Below are 19383 nucleotides of genomic sequence, written 5' to 3'. Positions count from 1 at the left end.
ATTATAAATTTAATACGTCACAGAAAAAAAATTTTTGTTAACTTGTGGACAGGATGTTGTGCCACAAACATTCGGTGTCAATATTTCTTTAGTACACCATATCCGGATTTCGACAATAAATGTCTCTTCAGTGATGTTAGGGATCGAAACGGTATTTGGAAGGCCATATAAAAAGCACCCTCATTTTTAGAGAAAGTACCCTCATTTTTAGATTAACTCTTGAATTTTAAGAGTCAATATATAGGATGAACGGATCATATAAACCGGAGGGAAAATATGATACATGCCCAAACAAAAAATATAAACGAGTCTAAATTGAAAACTACGTTCAAACCTATGACTGCGTTGGATAAAAACCGCAATTTTTATACGTGTGCATGTCAAACAAATTTCGTTGTAGAAGGGTCTAAAAACAGCACAAACAACATTTTCCAAAAGACCAAAAGAGTGAAAAAGTATATTTAAACAAAACGCATTTGACTAACAGGTCGAACAACTGATGTTCTTTAACCCTGCTGACTGCCATTGGCGATTGCCAAATAAAATTGATCACAGGTTGTAACAAAATGGATCTTATTATAAATTTAATACGTCACAGAAAAAAAATTTTTGTTAACTTGTGGACAGGATGTTGTGCCACAAACATTCGGTGTCAATATTTCTTTAGTACACCATATCCGGATTTCGACAATAAATGTCTCTTCAGTGATGTTAGGGATCGAAACGGTATTTGGAAGGCCATATAAAAAGCACCCTCATTTTTAGAGAAAGTACCCTCATTTTTAGAGAAAGTACCCTCATTTTTAGATTAACTCTTGAATTTTAAGAGTCAATATATAGGATGAACGGATCATATAAACCGGAGGGAAAATATGATACATGCCCAAACAAAAAATATAAACGAGTCTAAATTGAAAACTACGTTCAAACCTATGACTGCGTTGGATAAAAACCGCAATTTTTATACGTGTGCATGTCAAACAAATTTCGTTGTAGAAGGGTCTAAAAACAGCACAAACAACATTTTCCAAAAGACCAAAAGAGTGAAAAAGTATATTTAAACAAAACGCATTTGACTAACAGGTCGAACAACTGATGTTCTTTAACCCTGCTGACTGCCATTGGCGATTGCCAAATAAAATTGATCACAGGTTGTAACAAAATGGATCTTATTATAAATTTAATACGTCACAGAAAAAAAAATGTTGTTAACTTGTGGACAGGATGTTGTGCCACAAACATTCGGTGTCAATATTTCTTTAGTACACCATATCCGGATTTCGACAATAAATGTCTCTTCAGTGATGTTAGGGATCGAAACGGTATTTGGAAGGCCATATAAAAAGCACCCTCATTTTTAGAGAAAGTACCCTCATTTTTAGATTAACTCTTGAATTTTAAGAGTCAATATATAGGATGAACGGATCATATAAACCGGAGGGAAAATATGATACATGCCCAAACAAAAAATATAAACGAGTCTAAATTGAAAACTACGTTCAAACCTATGACTGCGTTGGATAAAAACCGCAATTTTTATACGTGTGCATGTCAAACAAATTTCGTTGTAGAAGGGTCTAAAAACAGCACAAACAACATTTTCCAAAAGACCAAAAGAGTGAAAAAGTATATTTAAACAAAACGCATTTGACTAACAGGTCGAACAACTGATGTTCTTTAACCCTGCTGACTGCCATTGGCGATTGCCAAATAAAATTGATCACAGGTTGTAACAAAATGGATCTTATTATAAATTTAATACGTCACAGAAAAAAAAATTTTGTTAACTTGTGGACAGGATGTTGTGCCACAAACATTCGGTGTCAATATTTCTTTAGTACACCATATCCGGATTTCGACAATAAATGTCTCTTCAGTGATGTTAGGGATCGAAACGGTATTTGGAAGGCCATATAAAAAGCACCCTCATTTTTAGAGAAAGTACCCTCATTTTTAGATTAACTCTTGAATTTTAAGAGTCAATATATAGGATGAACGGATCATATAAACCGGAGGGAAAATATGATACATGCCCAAACAAAAAATATAAACGAGTCTAAATTGAAAACTACGTTCAAACCTATGACTGCGTTGGATAAAAACCGCAATTTTTATACGTGTGCATGTCAAACAAATTTCGTTGTAGAAGGGTCTAAAAACAGCACAAACAACATTTTCCAAAAGACCAAAAGAGTGAAAAAGTATATTTAAACAAAACGCATTTGACTAACAGGTCGAACAACTGATGTTCTTTAACCCTGCTGACTGCCATTGGCGATTGCCAAATAAAATTGATCACAGGTTGTAACAAAATGGATCTTATTATAAATTTAATACGTCACAGAAAAAAAATTTTTGTTAACTTGTGGACAGGATGTTGTGCCACAAACATTCGGTGTCAATATTTCTTTAGTACACCATATCCGGATTTCGACAATAAATGTCTCTTCAGTGATGTTAGGGATCGAAACGGTATTTGGAAGGCCATATAAAAAGCACCCTCATTTTTAGAGAAAGTACCCTCATTTTTAGATTAACTCTTGAATTTTAAGAGTCAATATATAGGATGAACGGATCATATAAACCGGAGGGAAAATATGATACATGCCCAAACAAAAAATATAAACGAGTCTAAATTGAAAACTACGTTCAAACCTATGACTGCGTTGGATAAAAACCGCAATTTTTATACGTGTGCATGTCAAACAAATTTCGTTGTAGAAGGGTCTAAAAACAGCACAAACAACATTTTCCAAAAGACCAAAAGAGTGAAAAAGTATATTTAAACAAAACGCATTTGACTAACAGGTCGAACAACTGATGTTCTTTAACCCTGCTGACTGCCATTGGCGATTGCCAAATAAAATTGATCACAGGTTGTAACAAAATGGATCTTATTATAAATTTAATACGTCACAGAAAAAAAAATTTTTTGTTAACTTGTGGACAGGATGTTGTGCCACAAACATTCGGTGTCAATATTTCTTTAGTACACCATATCCGGATTTCGACAATAAATGTCTCTTCAGTGATGTTAGGGATCGAAACGGTATTTGGAAGGCCATATAAAAAGCACCCTCATTTTTAGAGAAAGTACCCTCATTTTTAGATTAACTCTTGAATTTTAAGAGTCAATATATAGGATGAACGGATCATATAAACCGGAGGGAAAATATGATACATGCCCAAACAAAAAATATAAACGAGTCTAAATTGAAAACTACGTTCAAACCTATGACTGCGTTGGATAAAAACCGCAATTTTTATACGTGTGCATGTCAAACAAATTTCGTTGTAGAAGGGTCTAAAAACAGCACAAACAACATTTTCCAAAAGACCAAAAGAGTGAAAAAGTATATTTAAACAAAACGCATATATATATATATATACAACAATGATAAAAAGTCATAAAATTTGGTCAGGAAAAATCTTTATCATTTTTAACAGTTTGTATTGAAGAAAGTAAGGTATCAATACTGTATATAATATGGTACATATATATAAAGAGTTGCCACCATCAATTGCGGATTTGACGTATACAAATGTATTTAATAAGAAACATGGGTTAGATCCTGTAAAATATATATTTACGACCGTTTAATCATTTATCTAATAACAGTTCCTTATTTAAAGGGTTAACGTAACCACTGTCAATTGGGATTTGAGGGCTCCAAATGCAATCTTTAAGGGAATTCAAAGCCGAATCAAAAAATTATATTTGCAACTGTAAAATTGAGCAATCTAAGTCCTGTGGTTGAAGAGCTGTTGCCGTTAATTGACGATTTGCCAGTTGCAGATACAGTTTAACTTTAACCTGTAGCTAGCAGTAAGAGTAACACAGAGATATACGTGACAGTCAAATCAAAATTGACGACTACAACTCGTCAACTGAACTTTAAACTAATGTAGCATAAGTCGAATTAGTTTATAAAAAAAGTTAAAAAAAATATTCCTTCTTTCTAAGTTCTGCTTTGTAGAGTGGTTATTGGAAAGACAAAATACTCTGATTAGAAGAGAGGTTATTTGAAAAACAAAAACATATAAATTTTGAGGACCTTGGCCGAACCTGTTTAGATGGCAGATGGCAGTTAGGTCCGCTGCTGTATGCCCTAAGGTAATCGGTGCCCTGAGGTAATCGTGGTAATGCGTCATTGATTGTCTAGATGACACCTGAGTAATTTTTTTGCAGAGGTCAGACGTACTGGCGCCAATTTTAATTCAAAAAGTACATTCGTTTGACTTAGTGCATCCTTCAATGGGCATTTGAAAGCCCCCTTGTTTATATCACCTATGCACAGATGGACAAAAAAAACAAATAAAAGTTTGGCTAATCGAATCAAATGTTTGCAGCTATATTAATAATAAAAAAAAGCTTCAATACGAGGGTTTAGGCAAAGCCAAATATCACCCCCTAGATAACAGTTTTGGGAATCGGATGTCTTGTCAATGAAAACTCCGAAAGGTTTATAAAGGTTATAAAGGAAAGTTTGGTTTGATAACATGTTATGTTTTGGTCGTCGTGGTAGAGAAAATCAAAGACATTTCACTGAAGATACCCTACAACTGAAAACTGATGACCGTGGTCAATAATTTGCTCATAGTGCAACAACAAATTTAGAGATGTTTCGGATGATAATTATGAACAAAAATCCTAGAATTTTTAATACGTACAAACCCGATTGTCTTGTTCAAGCAGTTAGATTAAATTTGTCAAAAAGAAATCCTACTAGATACAAATGATGAAATATAATATCTTTCAAGGCCTCTGATCGAAAAGATGTTAAATAACTTGATGAGGGAAATGTGAAAAAAAACAATTAAAAAAAAAAAAAAAAAAGAAATTGATGAGGGAAATGTGAAGAGTTGCTTATATGTCCTCCCAAACTTATTCCAATCATTGTGTTAGGGCAACTACTATTAATACTTTGAAAATGCTTGATATGCAGACAGAGAGATCATGAAAATTACAGGTCACAAATGAGAGGCAGGCCTTTCGTCATACCATGAAGATTATTCTGACAAACAGAGAAGAAAGTATTCTGCTCTGTTACAAGGTCTTAATGAAATGCCTACTGCTTCAACAAATAATGTAAAGATATCGAAATCAGTTACTGGATCATCAAATATATATCCTTGAACAAAAAGGGATACAACAACAGTCCGTGTACTGCACTTTCGACAGTTCCCCTGTCGGCCTCTCGGTAAAAATGCATACCAATTGAATATGCTTCAAAACAATGTAAGCAACTTGCCTCCGTTATACAACTAACAGTTTAAGACCAAAAACTCCACATTTTAGATTTACAACTACATGTACCTATTGTATCATTCTGCATCTCAGTGAATTATTCATTCAATGTATTATTATTTTTGCAGCTTTGAACTTTGACAGACATCGACATTTATTTTAAGTAGATCGATTCCATAGCTGACTGCACAGACTAGTTTTGTTGTTGATAAAACTTCTTGAAACCATTGTAAAGCAATGTGAAAAACCTATAGTGAACAATTTGTGAACTTAATAAATATATTTCACGCAGATTCTTTTGATACTTTTTAATTTCTTAACTTACAATATATTTTGTCGGAAGGTATTTAAGTGTACACATTATAGGTCATTGACATATTTTGATCTTTTATTTTTGCAACATAGCACACATTGAGTCAGCTTCGAATTTCATCAGAATAGAAATAACAGTACTGTATTTAACGAGTAGCCACCGTCAATTTGTAGATTTGACGGAGCCAGTGAAACATATTTGCGACCGTCAAATTCGGCAACTCTTACTGTACAGTACTGTTCCATAAGTAATGAAAATTGACAGTTATATGCAAATTGCAAAACTACCGTTTAGTCTAGCTAATTCTTTGAAATACCCATTTGACATGGGTGAGTACTTGTACATCCCGTCATTTTTTTGGTGCTGTATATAATTGTATCTTTTTTGTATTCTTCACTTATGTAATGATAATGTGCTTTGTCAATATGCCTTTTGTTTTCCCTTGATGACATATTTGTGTGTTTTATAGATTATAACACATTGTTGACTGCTTCACTTTTAATTTTTATTTTTGACATATATACCTATTCTGTCTTACAAATTTGTTCATACATCGTAATCAAGAAAAAGGATTTTTTTTGGTCCTACATTGTACAAAAGGTTGTTAAAGGCTTAGCGTGATATTAAACCAGGTGGTGTTTTTTTTTCTACACAAGAAAATGACTGTACCAAGTCAGGAGTATGACAGTTGTTTATAGTAAGATGTGTTTGAGCTTTTTGTGTTTGCAATTTGTTTAGGGTATTTCCGATTTAAATTTTCCTCGAAGTTCACTATTTTTTGTTATTCTACTATTGTTTTAAAAACAGCAATCAAATCATCATTAAAAAAATAGAATTATTTATAAAAAGAAAACAAAATGGCATATAGATACATTTCATGAACAATAAATAATTAAGGCAAGAGTACAAACAAATCATAGATACCAGGATTAAATTTTTGTATTTACGCCAAACGCGCTTTTCGTCTACTAAAGACTCTTTAGTGGCAATTAAATCCTAAAAAAGGTTAAATATACAAGATCGCGAAGAAGAAAAGCATTAAGTACCAAAATTCCTAAAAGTTTGGTCAAATACAGCTAAGGTAATCTATGCCTGAGGTAGAAAACCAATAGTATTTCAAAAATTTTAAAGTTTTATAAACAGTAAATTTGTAAATATGACCATATCAATGATAATTCACGTCGGCACAGTGCTGACTCCTGGGCTGGCGATAACCTCGGGGAATTAAAACTCCATCAGCATTGACCATCGACCCAGTGGTTGTAAATAAACTCATTATAGATACTAGATTAAATTTTATATTCATTTTATATTTGTACTTTAAAAAGGAAAATCACAAAAATACTGAACTTAGAGGAAAATCAATTCGAAAAGTCCATAATCACATGGCAAAATCAAAAACCAAAACGCACCAAAAAAGAATGGATAAGAATTGTAAACGACAGTAGCAGAAGATAAAATTCTTAATTAAAAGTGATGGATTAAACCTTATTTTATAACTAGCACTATCTTGTATGTATGACAGTCGCGAAAATTCCATTTTATTGACAATAATGAGCGAACAAAATAAACAGACATGATAATAGGTAAAACTGTCAACGATAGGGCACAGCAATACACATTTTGAAACAATGTTAAACGCTATGAAAACAAACAAACAAATGTTTATTTATGTATGTGCCTGTCCCAAGTCAAAAGCCTGTTATTCAGTGGTTGTCGTTTGTTTAAGTGTTACATATTTGTTTTTCGTTCATTTTTTTACATAAATAAGGCCGTTAGTTTTCTCGTTTAAAGTGTTTTACATTGTCTTATCGGGGCCTTTTATAGCTGACTATGCGGTATGGGCTTTGCTGATTGTTGAAAGCCGTACGGTGACCAATAGTTGTTAATGTTTGTGTCATTTTGGTCTTTTGTGGATAGTTGTCTCATTTGCAATCATACCACATATTCTTTTTTTTTTATAAATACCTTTGTATGTAACGAAGAAGCACAAACTAAAACATAGGCGACGTACATGGGAAAAGGAACACAAAATTACCATAGCACATTAAGGGGATGTTCCAGTACAGAGCCACGTCTAATGGATATCACCACAATTGACTAATCCGTAATAAAATTTAAACATGTAATCTTAAAGACAAATAAATGAATACTATAACACGTTATTATGATGATAAACAACATCGTTACCCATAATCTATATTTTAAGACCATCGTGTATTATGGGTGAACTTGATGCAATAATATTATCAAGAAATTGTTAGGGTGTTCTGTTCAAATGCGTACGTGGCTGCGAAAAACTATTTATTGCAACTGCTTGAACATTTTTTTGTAAATATTATGATGTAGTGTTGAACATGTTAACGTAAATAGTAACTTTTCGTATATTTACATGAACATTTTGAAGTATGCTTTATTTGGAGGGACTTATAGGAAAAGAAGTGTGCCCTTAAAATTTCGATCGCAAGGTCTACCGAGTATTTAAAGATGTCTGTGAACAGACTGTTTCCTATGTTGGAAATACTAAATGGGGGACAGATTCAGGTTTTACAGCGACCTTGGAATCAACAGATCCTGGAGATTCTGACTCATTTGCAGTATCTAAAGAGCTGAAGGAGTTATTCTAATCTTAAATCATTCCTTCCTACAGTTTTAGTCCAATGAAAAGGGACAGGCTCATACATGCACAATTTTGCGGGATCCCAACCCTGCCCCTAACCTGGGACAGTGGTATAACAGTACAACATAAGAACGAACTATAAAAATTAGTTGAAAAAGGCTCAACTCATCAGATGGACAAACATACAAGTTCACGTGACCGGGTACTTATACATCCCGACACAAAAAGACACAATGAACAAATTTGAGAGTACTCAGTTATCTGGCAGTTAGTCCAAAGCCACTAACAACTTATAAAAAGAAGCATGCATCTAAGACTAAACTATCAATTCGTACACATCCATACAGCCAGGAAAAAAAGTTAGTAAAGAGAAATACGTATCATTCAAGCAATAAGCTGAACAAATTTCTCAGCCAAGATTTTACTATTTAAGCTAGAAAAGGTAACAAGAAAAATATGAACTATCCCCATTGAAAGACAAATTCTTTAATTTCAACAGATTCCGAGAGCGCTGTGATTATAGCCATGATCTTACCAAGTGAATATAAGTCTGAATGACAATATATGCATAAGCTGCTAAATAACCTTAAAAAATGGGTAAGAGACATGGATCTAGAAAGGCAAATGTATTAACTGCTGGTGATTTTATAGCCTTGTTCAACAGCGAACAACATTTGGGATGATCCAATCCATCTGCATTGGTTCATACAGTTTGGTTCTACAGTTTGGTTCTGTTCTACAGTTTTAGTTTCTTTTTACAATTGTAGATTGAAATGTAAACAAACTGTATTGAGTCATGGGGCAGTGTGAGAAAGTAACTGTATACTTCGAGTATCGTGGTGGAACAAAATACTATCAGATGGAATTGTTGATGGACAATTTTGTAAAGATGACCTAGGCAATACATATTGCTAAATGAATAAAAGCAATAGAAAAAAATCGAAAAGAACATTTAAAAAATAATAAAAGGGAAATACCTCAGAGGGTTTGAACCATTTTGAATGACCAGTCAAGATATTCCATCGGTAAAAGATATACAAACCCCACAGCCCTTCAAATTCGTAAAAGCTAAAGATCCACTCAACATTCAAGAGAATACTTGTCCTAAAATATCAATCCGTTGGTACAAAAGTCAAACAGTAGGTGTTAATAAATTGGGCAAGATCATAATATAAATAAAGAAAATGTGCAAGAATTTTATCTAGTGCATTTTATTTTGACGAACTTATATGCATTCCTTTTCAAGTCAGCTGTGTTTTCTATCACTCTACAACGCCTGCTTTCAGATGGAATACTAGTAGGCTTAACACATTTAAGTTCTTCTATTTTTAGCCTCAAGCATAAAATCGCCCCTTTCCCCTTTGCTTCGATGACCACGGCATGGAATTGCTTGATTTCATGTTTCGAGCATGATTTTTGTGCTCCGAGCACTGAGCAAAGTTTTATGACCGTGAGGCCAACAATAGAAAATGTAGGTTCTTTTTTTTTTAAAGATATGAATGATCAATTTAAAAAATAACTCAGAAAAAAAAAGTTGCTTTTGTACTTCTATCATTTTATTAAACACATCCTTCCAAGAGTGTAATATAATGCCGATATAATCGTGTATTATGAAATAGTTATTGTTTGTCAGACAAATATGCTTGAACATGGAGTGACTTGTTCTTCCGGGCCAAGTTCGCCCTCTTAAGCTGCCAATTATCTTTTAAATTTGTCATGAAAGGTGTGGGAAGTGTTCATGTCTAGACATCCGAATGAGTTTCGCGCTTTACAACCACGAATATACACAGGTTCATGTTCAAAGCGCCTTTGCGATCTCGACCGAAGTTGACAAGAAAAAATCCAGAAAACGCATACTCCGTTCTTAATGAGATGCTCATAAATATTCATAACATGTTCAGAACGAGGCTATATTCGGTCACTAAAGTAAACAATATGGCGGCAAATGACAGCGAAAAACTAACGGACCATACTTCAACGAAGGATTTGACTTGTTTACCGGCTATCAATTTTAGCTTTGTCGAGTCTATCGTAAAATCGGGAAGTAGGAATCAGGGAGACAAAGAATTATCAAAGGGATATAAGTATTTCAGCGAGAAATACATATTTAATATTTCAGGTATTTGTTCTTCACTTTTGGCGCCGATTCCTCATTTTTAACCCTTTCTTAATTTCATGTTGTTTCAATATAGTATACACTAAATTTTAAAATAATGAACGATCTGTTTGTCTACGTAGGCACGTTGGGTCCCTGTATTTTTTTTTTAGTAAACTAACTATTTAAATGTCCTTGTAAAAATCCACTGTGATGTTATCAAATGCGACACTTAGTACGTATCAAGGATACCAGAGCAAAGTAGGGGCTACACGACAATTTACTTCATGTTTTAGCATGAATTATCAATATGTTAACTCAAATTTCACTAGAATGATGAATATTCTTTTCATATATTATTGTCTCCAAATATATACATGTATATGCATCAGCTTCTTGAAATCACCTACATATTAAAAAAAGCAGATGTAATCATACATGTACCTGCAAATTTTTCAAAATGCCAATGGGGGTTTTGCGTGCAATATGGCCGGTCATTTATAGTCCTAAAAAACCATCAAGGGGCCTTTAAATACATGTTAATATTGGTTTTGGCTTCTTCATTATTTTATAAGCCTCATGTCATTGTAAAATTAATTGTTTTGTTTAAAACTGCTCATTCAGAATTTGACTTTTGGAGCATCCATTGGGGAAATCATCCCTCAAATAGTGACCGTACGATTGCCAATAAGTCAACTCTCCATAAGAGATCAAAATGACACAGAATTTCATAACTATAGGTCACTGTAAGGCCTTCAACAATAAGCAAATCATGTTAATCCTTGAGACAGAGTGCAGTCTTGATATGACATTAGATCAGGAATCAACCACCATTTTGTATGCAGATGTACATGTACAGTATATAATTATTTGTCTCTATTTTTTTTTAACCCTTTATAAGCATGAAGCACATGTGTCCGTAAATATTGTGAATTGATTAAAAATTCAATTTCCTTTGTGGCCTAAGGGTCTGGCATAAGATACACTGTACCATCCATACTTTGTGTTTCATTTTTCAGTCACTCCTTTCTATGAAAAATATTCCATTTTTGATATAGTGTTGTTTAATCTTTAATTTAACTATGCAATTTGACATAATGCAGACATCAATCAATTATGTGTTAATCTTAAAGCACTATTTGTTTACTCTTGAGGGTCACTGTGGCATCAGTTTCAGTTACATTTGTATTTGCATGCTTTCATAAACTGTTTAAATTTGTTTACAGTTCATAAATTGGATAATGGTTGTATGGTAACAGCAAGATGTCACAGATCCCAAAAAAAGAATGACAGTCCACATGAAGTAGAGGTAAACAATTAGAATCCCTGTTACCATATATAATGTGTCTTAAAATAAAACAAAAATAGGTTTAAAAACAGAATCATTTGAAAGGTGTATATTTTTCATGTAGGCTACCACAATATTCTTTATAAAGAAGTGGCATGAGCACCAATGAGAAAATTCTCTATCAAAGACAATGTAGTTTAATAACAATAAGCTGCAGTGTATAGTCTCAATGTAGAACTTAACTCTTCCAAAAGAGCAAGCTATTTACTGCTGTATACATGATATAAGGTCCTATTGTTGTTTTGTGTTAGGTTCATTATGTGTACTGATACTTTGAAGGAAGGCGATCACATCTCTTAAACTGTTCAATGCTGCATAATCTATATTTACAAACCTTGTTAGTATAATGTATTACACTTACCACTGGTAAGAGATTGAGGTTCAAGTCCTCAACGGGGAGTATATAGATGTGCATTTATTGTGTTGACAGTTTGATTTTTTTTGTTTTAATTATTGGTCCAAAAAAAATATATAATCATCTACTTGTTAGTTATATACGTTAACTGAATATCAGACTTCTGCTTGTCATCACTTTTGTTCATTTATCAATGAGTGACCTTTAGGTTTTTAATTTGTTGAAAATATCACCCTTCTAGTTCTAAAGCACACGAGTTCAAATCAGATAAGATGATGAACAGAATTTAAAGCCCTTCTCATTGTGTAATTGTCATTTTTCTATGTACAATTTGTATCATCCCACATAAAGTTTATTAAAACAGCCATTACTCCATATATCCCTTATATTTTTTACCTGATTTTGATTTGTTATTCTAACAAGCCCAAATGACAGAAGGCATACAAGCACAAGATATAGAATTTAAATTTACTTATACATTGTACTAATCATTTGACATTATCAATAAATAAATGGTGATGAAGTCTTTGTGTATCGGTATACATGTTCATGTTGTATCTTTAATATTACATACACAATTTTGGTATTTTATGCATATAATGGATGAACAAAGAAAACTGTTTTCTTGTTTGAATTGTTTTACATTGTCATATCGTGGTCTTTTATAGCTCAATATGCGGTATGGGCTTTGCTCATTGTTGAAGGCCGTACAGTGCCTATAGTTGTTAATGTCTGTGTCATTTGGGTTTTTTGTGGACAGTTGTCTAATTGGCAATCATACCTCATCTTCTTTTTTATTTAAAAAAAAAAATGAACATTTATCATTGACGATTTGTGTCTTATTCTCATTTTGTAGATATCCTTAGTGGAAGGACCTGCTTTAGAGTCCAGCAATTGTTCCTGTGCAATAGGAAAATCAGGTACATGTGGCCATGTTACTGGTCTTCTTTACACATTGGCACATATGAAAGTTTCTAATCTGAAATCAATTCCATCTGACATCTTGAAGACTTCTTTGCCTCAGACATGGCATATACCAAGAGGTGAGAAACTGAAAGGCAGCCCAGTTGACGATGTTGTTGTTTGTGGATACAATTCAAAATCTCCGTATAGGCAACCCCGTGGTCTCCGATCAACTCTATACAATCCGTCAAAAATAGATTTTTCACCTGTAACAGAATTATGTGAAGCAGTTGCCAAAGTTGATAGCAGTATCTTAATGCTTTCGGTCTGCAACAGTACTAGCCAACAAACCACAGACACAAAATTTGGTAAATTTCCTACAGGGTCTGCAATAAGTTACCAACAAAAGCTGTCATCCCATTATATATTAAATATCCTAGATGAGGACTTCCCAATACTGCCAGTAGATAACGTCATGCTAAACACTCTACAAGTTGCCTTAGACAGGAATAAAACTACTAGCTTCAATGCAATTCAAGTCAGTATGGATGAGACAAGGACCATAGAAGTTATGACAAGACTCCAGAGTAATGATCCTAGGTGGCATGCTGTTCGTAGAGACAGGTTGACAGCATCAGTTGCTGGTGACATAGTCAAGAGGAGAGCTGGTTTGTTTTCTTCCAAATTATATGTGTTATTCAATTCTATGCATCGTACTTGTGATAATCCTTTCATAAATAGTCTCTATATGTCTGTGAAAATAGATTTAATTTAACAATGAGGTGAAATAAGAATACTAGTCTTATTTGACATAATTGTATAGCTTTACAAAAAAAAATATTTAAAGACTGCACATAATTTCATTGCTTTTGACCTATTTAAAGGAGCTCATTAACAAACAAGTTCATTGTTGAAGAATCTACATCAACTGTTAAAATAAAGAACTCAACAGAAATATAAACCGTTGTCATTGATCATTTCAGTTTTTTTCATTGCATTTTGTGACATTATGATGTACATCAACTCCATATCCATTTATATCCTATAAAAGACAGACAATTGAAAAATATAAGATAATTTTATTAACTAGAACAATAGTTAAACTAAGATAAATGTACATGAATGGTTGTTATCTGCTAAAAATTAACAAACAATAATATAACTTCAAATGACCAAATTATTAATGCATTATAAATAAAAACATACAATCTCTTTAAGGTGGTACCCAACACCTTCACAAAAAATTTATTTGGCTCGTTTAATTTTCATAAAATTTTAACAAAGTATTAACTCTGACCCTTTGACCAAAATTTCAAAATATTTGAACCAACAAAATTATCAGAAAAATTACACTGGTTATATAGAAGTTTGATAAACACTTATTTTGATCATTGAGAAGTTTAATATCCCCTTAACAACACACCGTAATTAAAACGTTTAGCTGATTTTACAGAGTTATCTCCCTGTATTAATAGGTACCACCTTAAGGTAGATTGAAACCATTTGATTTAGCATCTTGAAAATTTGAAAATTACCAAACTACAGTATGCATGTATTTGTGTACTAGTAATATTATTTCATGTAAAAATTAATTACCCTTTTAGTCAGTCCATTTAAGATATATCTATATTTTATTATCATTTTTTCTCTCCAGATAATGAACCGTTAGTAGCAAGACTAAAAACAACAAGAAAAGTGGTGACAGAGAGTATGCGTCATGGGTTGACGTTTGAGGCTGTGGCTGCAGATTCTTATGCCAAAGTAAGGGTATACAAGAGTGCACACACTGAAATGTCTCACCTTTTTTATTTACCATTTATATTATGTTGATTATCCTAAAATACCTTACAATCATTTAATACACTATATACAGTTTACCTATATTTCTTATAGTTTCTAAGAAACAGATTTAACCATGAAAACTAAACGCTGACCAATGAACCAATCTAAGTACATGTTTAGATTCGGCATATCAAAGGAGCCCAAGAATTCAATTTTTGTTAAAATAAAACTTAGGCCACGTTTTTTTAATTTGTTGGTTTACGGATTTTCTCCATGAAAAAGTCGGGTCGGTCGGTTGGAAAAAAAAAGAAAAAAAAATCTTTCAAGACAGAAAACTGATATGCAAAATAAAAATATATTTCACCTTTCAAATAATATGTTTGTCATACTATTTTGTCATCGTTCTTAAATTTTAGTTTGATGATATATATTATTGCTCAGCTGTAAACATCACATGGCATTGTCTAATAATTCCCCGTAAAAAAGGGGGGGTACACTGACAAAGACGAAATTAAATCGTCATTTCACAAACAAGAAAAAACAGATTCACGTCAGTTATTTGACTTAGCTTTTTATCAAAACTGTGGTGAAAAATAATAAGCACGAAAACTGATAATAAAAAAAAAGTAAAAAGGTCGTACGAAATAAGTTTCAACACACGTGTCAAAAACGTAATAGACTCGTCCACTGGAAAAACGAGAATATCAGGTTAAATAATCTGTTGTCATGCATTCCCGTTTTTAACTAAATGGACGATATTTTTTTATTATCTATGAAACAAGAAAATATCAAATGATTTGTTAAAATTCAGTACTTTAACTTGATGTCTTGAACTTCCACCTGTCCACATTTGGACAAGTCTATTTCTATGAGAACAAGCATCTAACGGACTGGTGACAAATAAGGGAAACCAACTTATTGTGTAATTGGTTTTAAACACAGGTTTCGTTCCGCAAAATTTTTTGCGCAAACGACATTTCAAGGTCATTAATAATTGATTTGTCTATTTTTAGAAACGTAAACTGAAAGTTTCATTTTTTCACAACAGAAAGTGACATCACTTCTGTTACTGATTAATGCGTTTCATTTCATAAAAAAAGATATTTTAATTATTTTTCAGGGATGATGCATTTGTTAGGGTCGGCGAGAATAAAAAAAAGCCTGAAAATTCGATTTTATTTTTATTCTGGAAGTCGACAAAATCGGGTCGGCGGATCCGTAAACCAACAAATTAAAAAATCCTGGCCTTAGTTTAATTTTGGACCCTTTGGAGTTTAATGTAGACCAATTACAAAACGGGACCAAAAATTAAGAATCTACATACACAGTTAAATTTGGCATATCAAAGAACCCCAATTATTCAATTTTTGATGAAATCAAACAAAGTTTAATTTTGGACCCTGATTTGGACCAACTTGAAAACTGGGCCAAAAATCAAAATTATAAGTACATTTTTATATTCCGCATATCAAAGAACCCCAAGGATTCAATTTTTGTTAAAATCAAACTAAGTTTAATTTTGGACCCTTTGGACCTTAATGTAGACCAATTTAAAAACGAGACCAAAAATTAAGAATCTATTCATATTTACTTAAGTTAGAGTGCGACTCCAACGTTATACCAATATACGACTAAAAAATTTTCAATTTTTGCGGTCGTATAATAAAACCTGTGAGACTAACACGCACATCATAAAATATTTCTTTACACCAAGTATAGTTTACCTATTCCAATTTTTGCATGTAGTGCCCAAAAAAAAGACCAAAACTCAAAAACTAATTTATGACCACTGAACCATGAAAATGAGGTGAAGGTCAGATGACACTTGCCAGTTGGACATGTACACCTTAAGGCTTACAGTCCTTCCATACACCAAATATACTAGACCTATTGCTTATAGTATCTAATGTATGGACTTGACCACCTTAACTTAACCTTGTTCACTGATCCATGGATTGAGGTTAAAGTCAAGTGAAAACTGTCTGACCAGCATGAGGACATCGCAAGCTACGAACATACCAAATATAGTTATCCTATTACTCATAATAAGAGAGAAATTAACATTTATACACAAAATCTCAACTTGATTTTCAAGTAGTCACTGAACCTTGAAAATTAGGTAAAGGACAATGGGCATGTAAGTTAAGGTAGCAATACACAGTTAGAAGTTAAGTTTCGCATTATGGCCATGGTGAATTTTTTAAATGTGAAAGTTTTTGTGTAATAAAATAGGTTTTTAGATGATTGAAGAATAATATATCCTTCTTAGTGGGTTTGTATGAACATTTATATAGTTTTTTAGCATGTTTTAAAGGCCATTTATCTGTTTGGTAGTCTGTACTTTCCTTTCCATACCGCCCATAGGTCCCTAAATTATTGTAGTGTTTATTACTGGATTTTACACTCGATCTTTTCAATTCAATTTTATGGAAAAACGAACAGAAATGCATGATTTTTTTTGAACCACTTGATAGATAAAAACCTATGGTTTCCGGAAAGGTATCACTGTAATTGATTTAAATAAGCATTTCATAGTCAAAGACCAATTTCTATTTATTAAAAATTTACTAAAACCCTTCATCAATCAGAAATTGTCATAGTTAATTCAATTAACTTATCTAGTTACAGAATGAAAATGTAAACATTTTCCCCAGCGGAATAATTGTCAGCCCATTCTCACCTTGGTTGGCAGCAAGTCCGGACAGAAAATTGTACAATCCAGCCATGTTGCCACCATACGGACTGCTTGAGATCAAATCTCCAATGAAGCCGCTGGTTGATTGTTTGTACTTAAGAAAGGATGATGATGCCAGGTAACCTGACATTAAAGAAAAATCATAATTATTATCAACAAGTGATTATGCAACTTGCTGTCACTGGTCTTAAGTGGTGCCATTTTTATGTTTGGAGGGCTGATGAGCAACATCTGGAGACCATAGAATTTGATGATGAAGAGTGGGGAAGAATGAAGACAAAACTTGACTTATTTTATTTTAATTATTTTTTGGATTAATCAGTATTATAAATATTCCTTAGGCCAAATAAAATAATATGTGTGTTTCCTTTTACATATTTGAAAAAATTGGGTAGGAAGCTAGGGAATTATTTTTATTTTACACTTAATTTCTACATTTAGTCCGAGAGAGATTGCGACTTTATCAGTGCTTATAAAAAAATGTGAAAAAAAACTTTTAAGATACACTAGTATCATGATTATTTAGCTTAAAATTTCAGGTAGGTTGGGAAATATGAAACACACCTATTGTTTTATTTGGCCTTTCTGTGGTACCTAGACTAAAATAAATTCCTGCTCCTTTAATTTTTATTAAATTTGACAAAATATTTACTTTGACCCTTAACTTTGACAAAATTATAAACATTAATAAAAAATTTACAGCTAATTTCCTACTGCATGTAGAGCAAGACTTGGGTTAGCTTGCTTGCTTTGTTTGTAGATGTATATTGTACAATTGTAATTGGGATAACATTCAATCAAATTTAGGTATAATATATATATACAGGTTTAACTATGCCTATATATATTGTTTGAAGAAGTCAATGTTAATTACAAAGCGTGAATTAATGTTTATACAAACAGAGCAAGCAAGCCTTCCAAAGTTTTACTCTACAAGCATTAGGAAATTAGCTGTAACCAAACACTTTCTTTGCAAATTTACCTTGAATAAAACATTACAATGTAGTTTGACAAACATTAATTTTGATCATTGAGAAGCTTTCTATTTCCCTAAAAATACAATGTGATTATCTTGGCATTAAAAAATAAAGACCTAACACTTGTGATACATGTATAAATATCTATGATGTTTCTGTTCAATCACTTTATCTATTGACAAATCTAATATTCACTGCCACTGCTTTACAAGTGGACCTCTGAAAAGTGTCAGAATATTAGCAACAGTCCAAATTTGATTGATTGAACCAATCATGCTCAGAGGTATAGGTCTGTCAAAAAGGTGAAATTCTTTTACTCTTCTAATGTGCCTTTCAACATGTATCCTAAGGCGAGCAATAGTTTGAGTTTCCTCTACCTCCTGCTTAGTGAACTGACCCTTATTCATAAGGAATGGGGGTGTATTGACAGTTATGCCAGTTCCAGATAAAACATTATTTAATACAAAACCTTTATCAGCCATAATGGAATCACCTTCCTCTAAAAGTTCAACTAAACCACAAAGCTTTGTTATCTCAACATCAGACATACTACCAGTATACAATGAAGAAATAAAAATAAGGGCACCATGTGGTGCAATACCAACAAGACTTTTAAAAGTATGTGTACTCTTATAAGTAGAATAAAACTTAGAATTGAGAGCCAAAGATGATGGTCTCTCAGTTGGTATCTCAGTACAGTCAATAATTACTCTAGTAGTAGGATACAAAGTTTTAAAAACCTGAGGCATTTTGTTCTGAATCTGATTCCTTGTTGGCCATATATTTATACTACCCAGTACAAAGTACAAAAAATTTGACCAGGTTATTAATTTTCTACTAACAGTTGAAACATGAACATTAAATCTACAAGCTAAATCTTGCTCAAATAAACCACACTTTAGTCTGCACAGAAACATAAACAACTCGTCTATTAAAACCATAGTCCTTTGTCTGGAAACAGACAAATTAACAGTGTCAGTGGCTTTATAATAATAGCTGGTCATAGAATTAGCAGCTGGTTGAATGTAATTAAAGAAAGCCAAGAAC

The 19383-nt window shown here is 32.7% G+C and overlaps 1 protein-coding gene across 1 annotated transcript; it reads right to left on the bottom strand.

Annotated features, from left to right (window-relative positions):
• Nucleotides 1-18527: 18527 nt before the first annotated feature.
• On the bottom strand, nt 18528-19085 carry LOC134687839 (uncharacterized). The gene has a single exon (XM_063548298.1). It carries the CDS (start codon nt 19083-19085, stop codon nt 18528-18530), a length of 558 nt encoding a protein of 185 aa, XP_063404368.1.
• Between the last annotated feature and the right edge of the window lie 298 nt (nt 19086-19383).

Source organism: Mytilus trossulus, chromosome 10 (genome assembly GCF_036588685.1).
Source record: "Mytilus trossulus isolate FHL-02 chromosome 10, PNRI_Mtr1.1.1.hap1, whole genome shotgun sequence".
NCBI lineage: Eukaryota > Metazoa > Mollusca > Bivalvia > Mytilida > Mytilidae > Mytilus > Mytilus trossulus.
The sequence above is the reverse complement of the archived record's forward strand: the minus strand, read 5'-3'. Positions and strand labels throughout refer to the sequence as shown.

Excerpts from the sequence above, each read along its gene's own strand:
- LOC134687839 (XM_063548298.1), bottom strand. The coding sequence starts at position 19,085 with ATGCCTCAGGTTTTTAAAACTTTGTATCCTACTACTAGAGTAATTATT.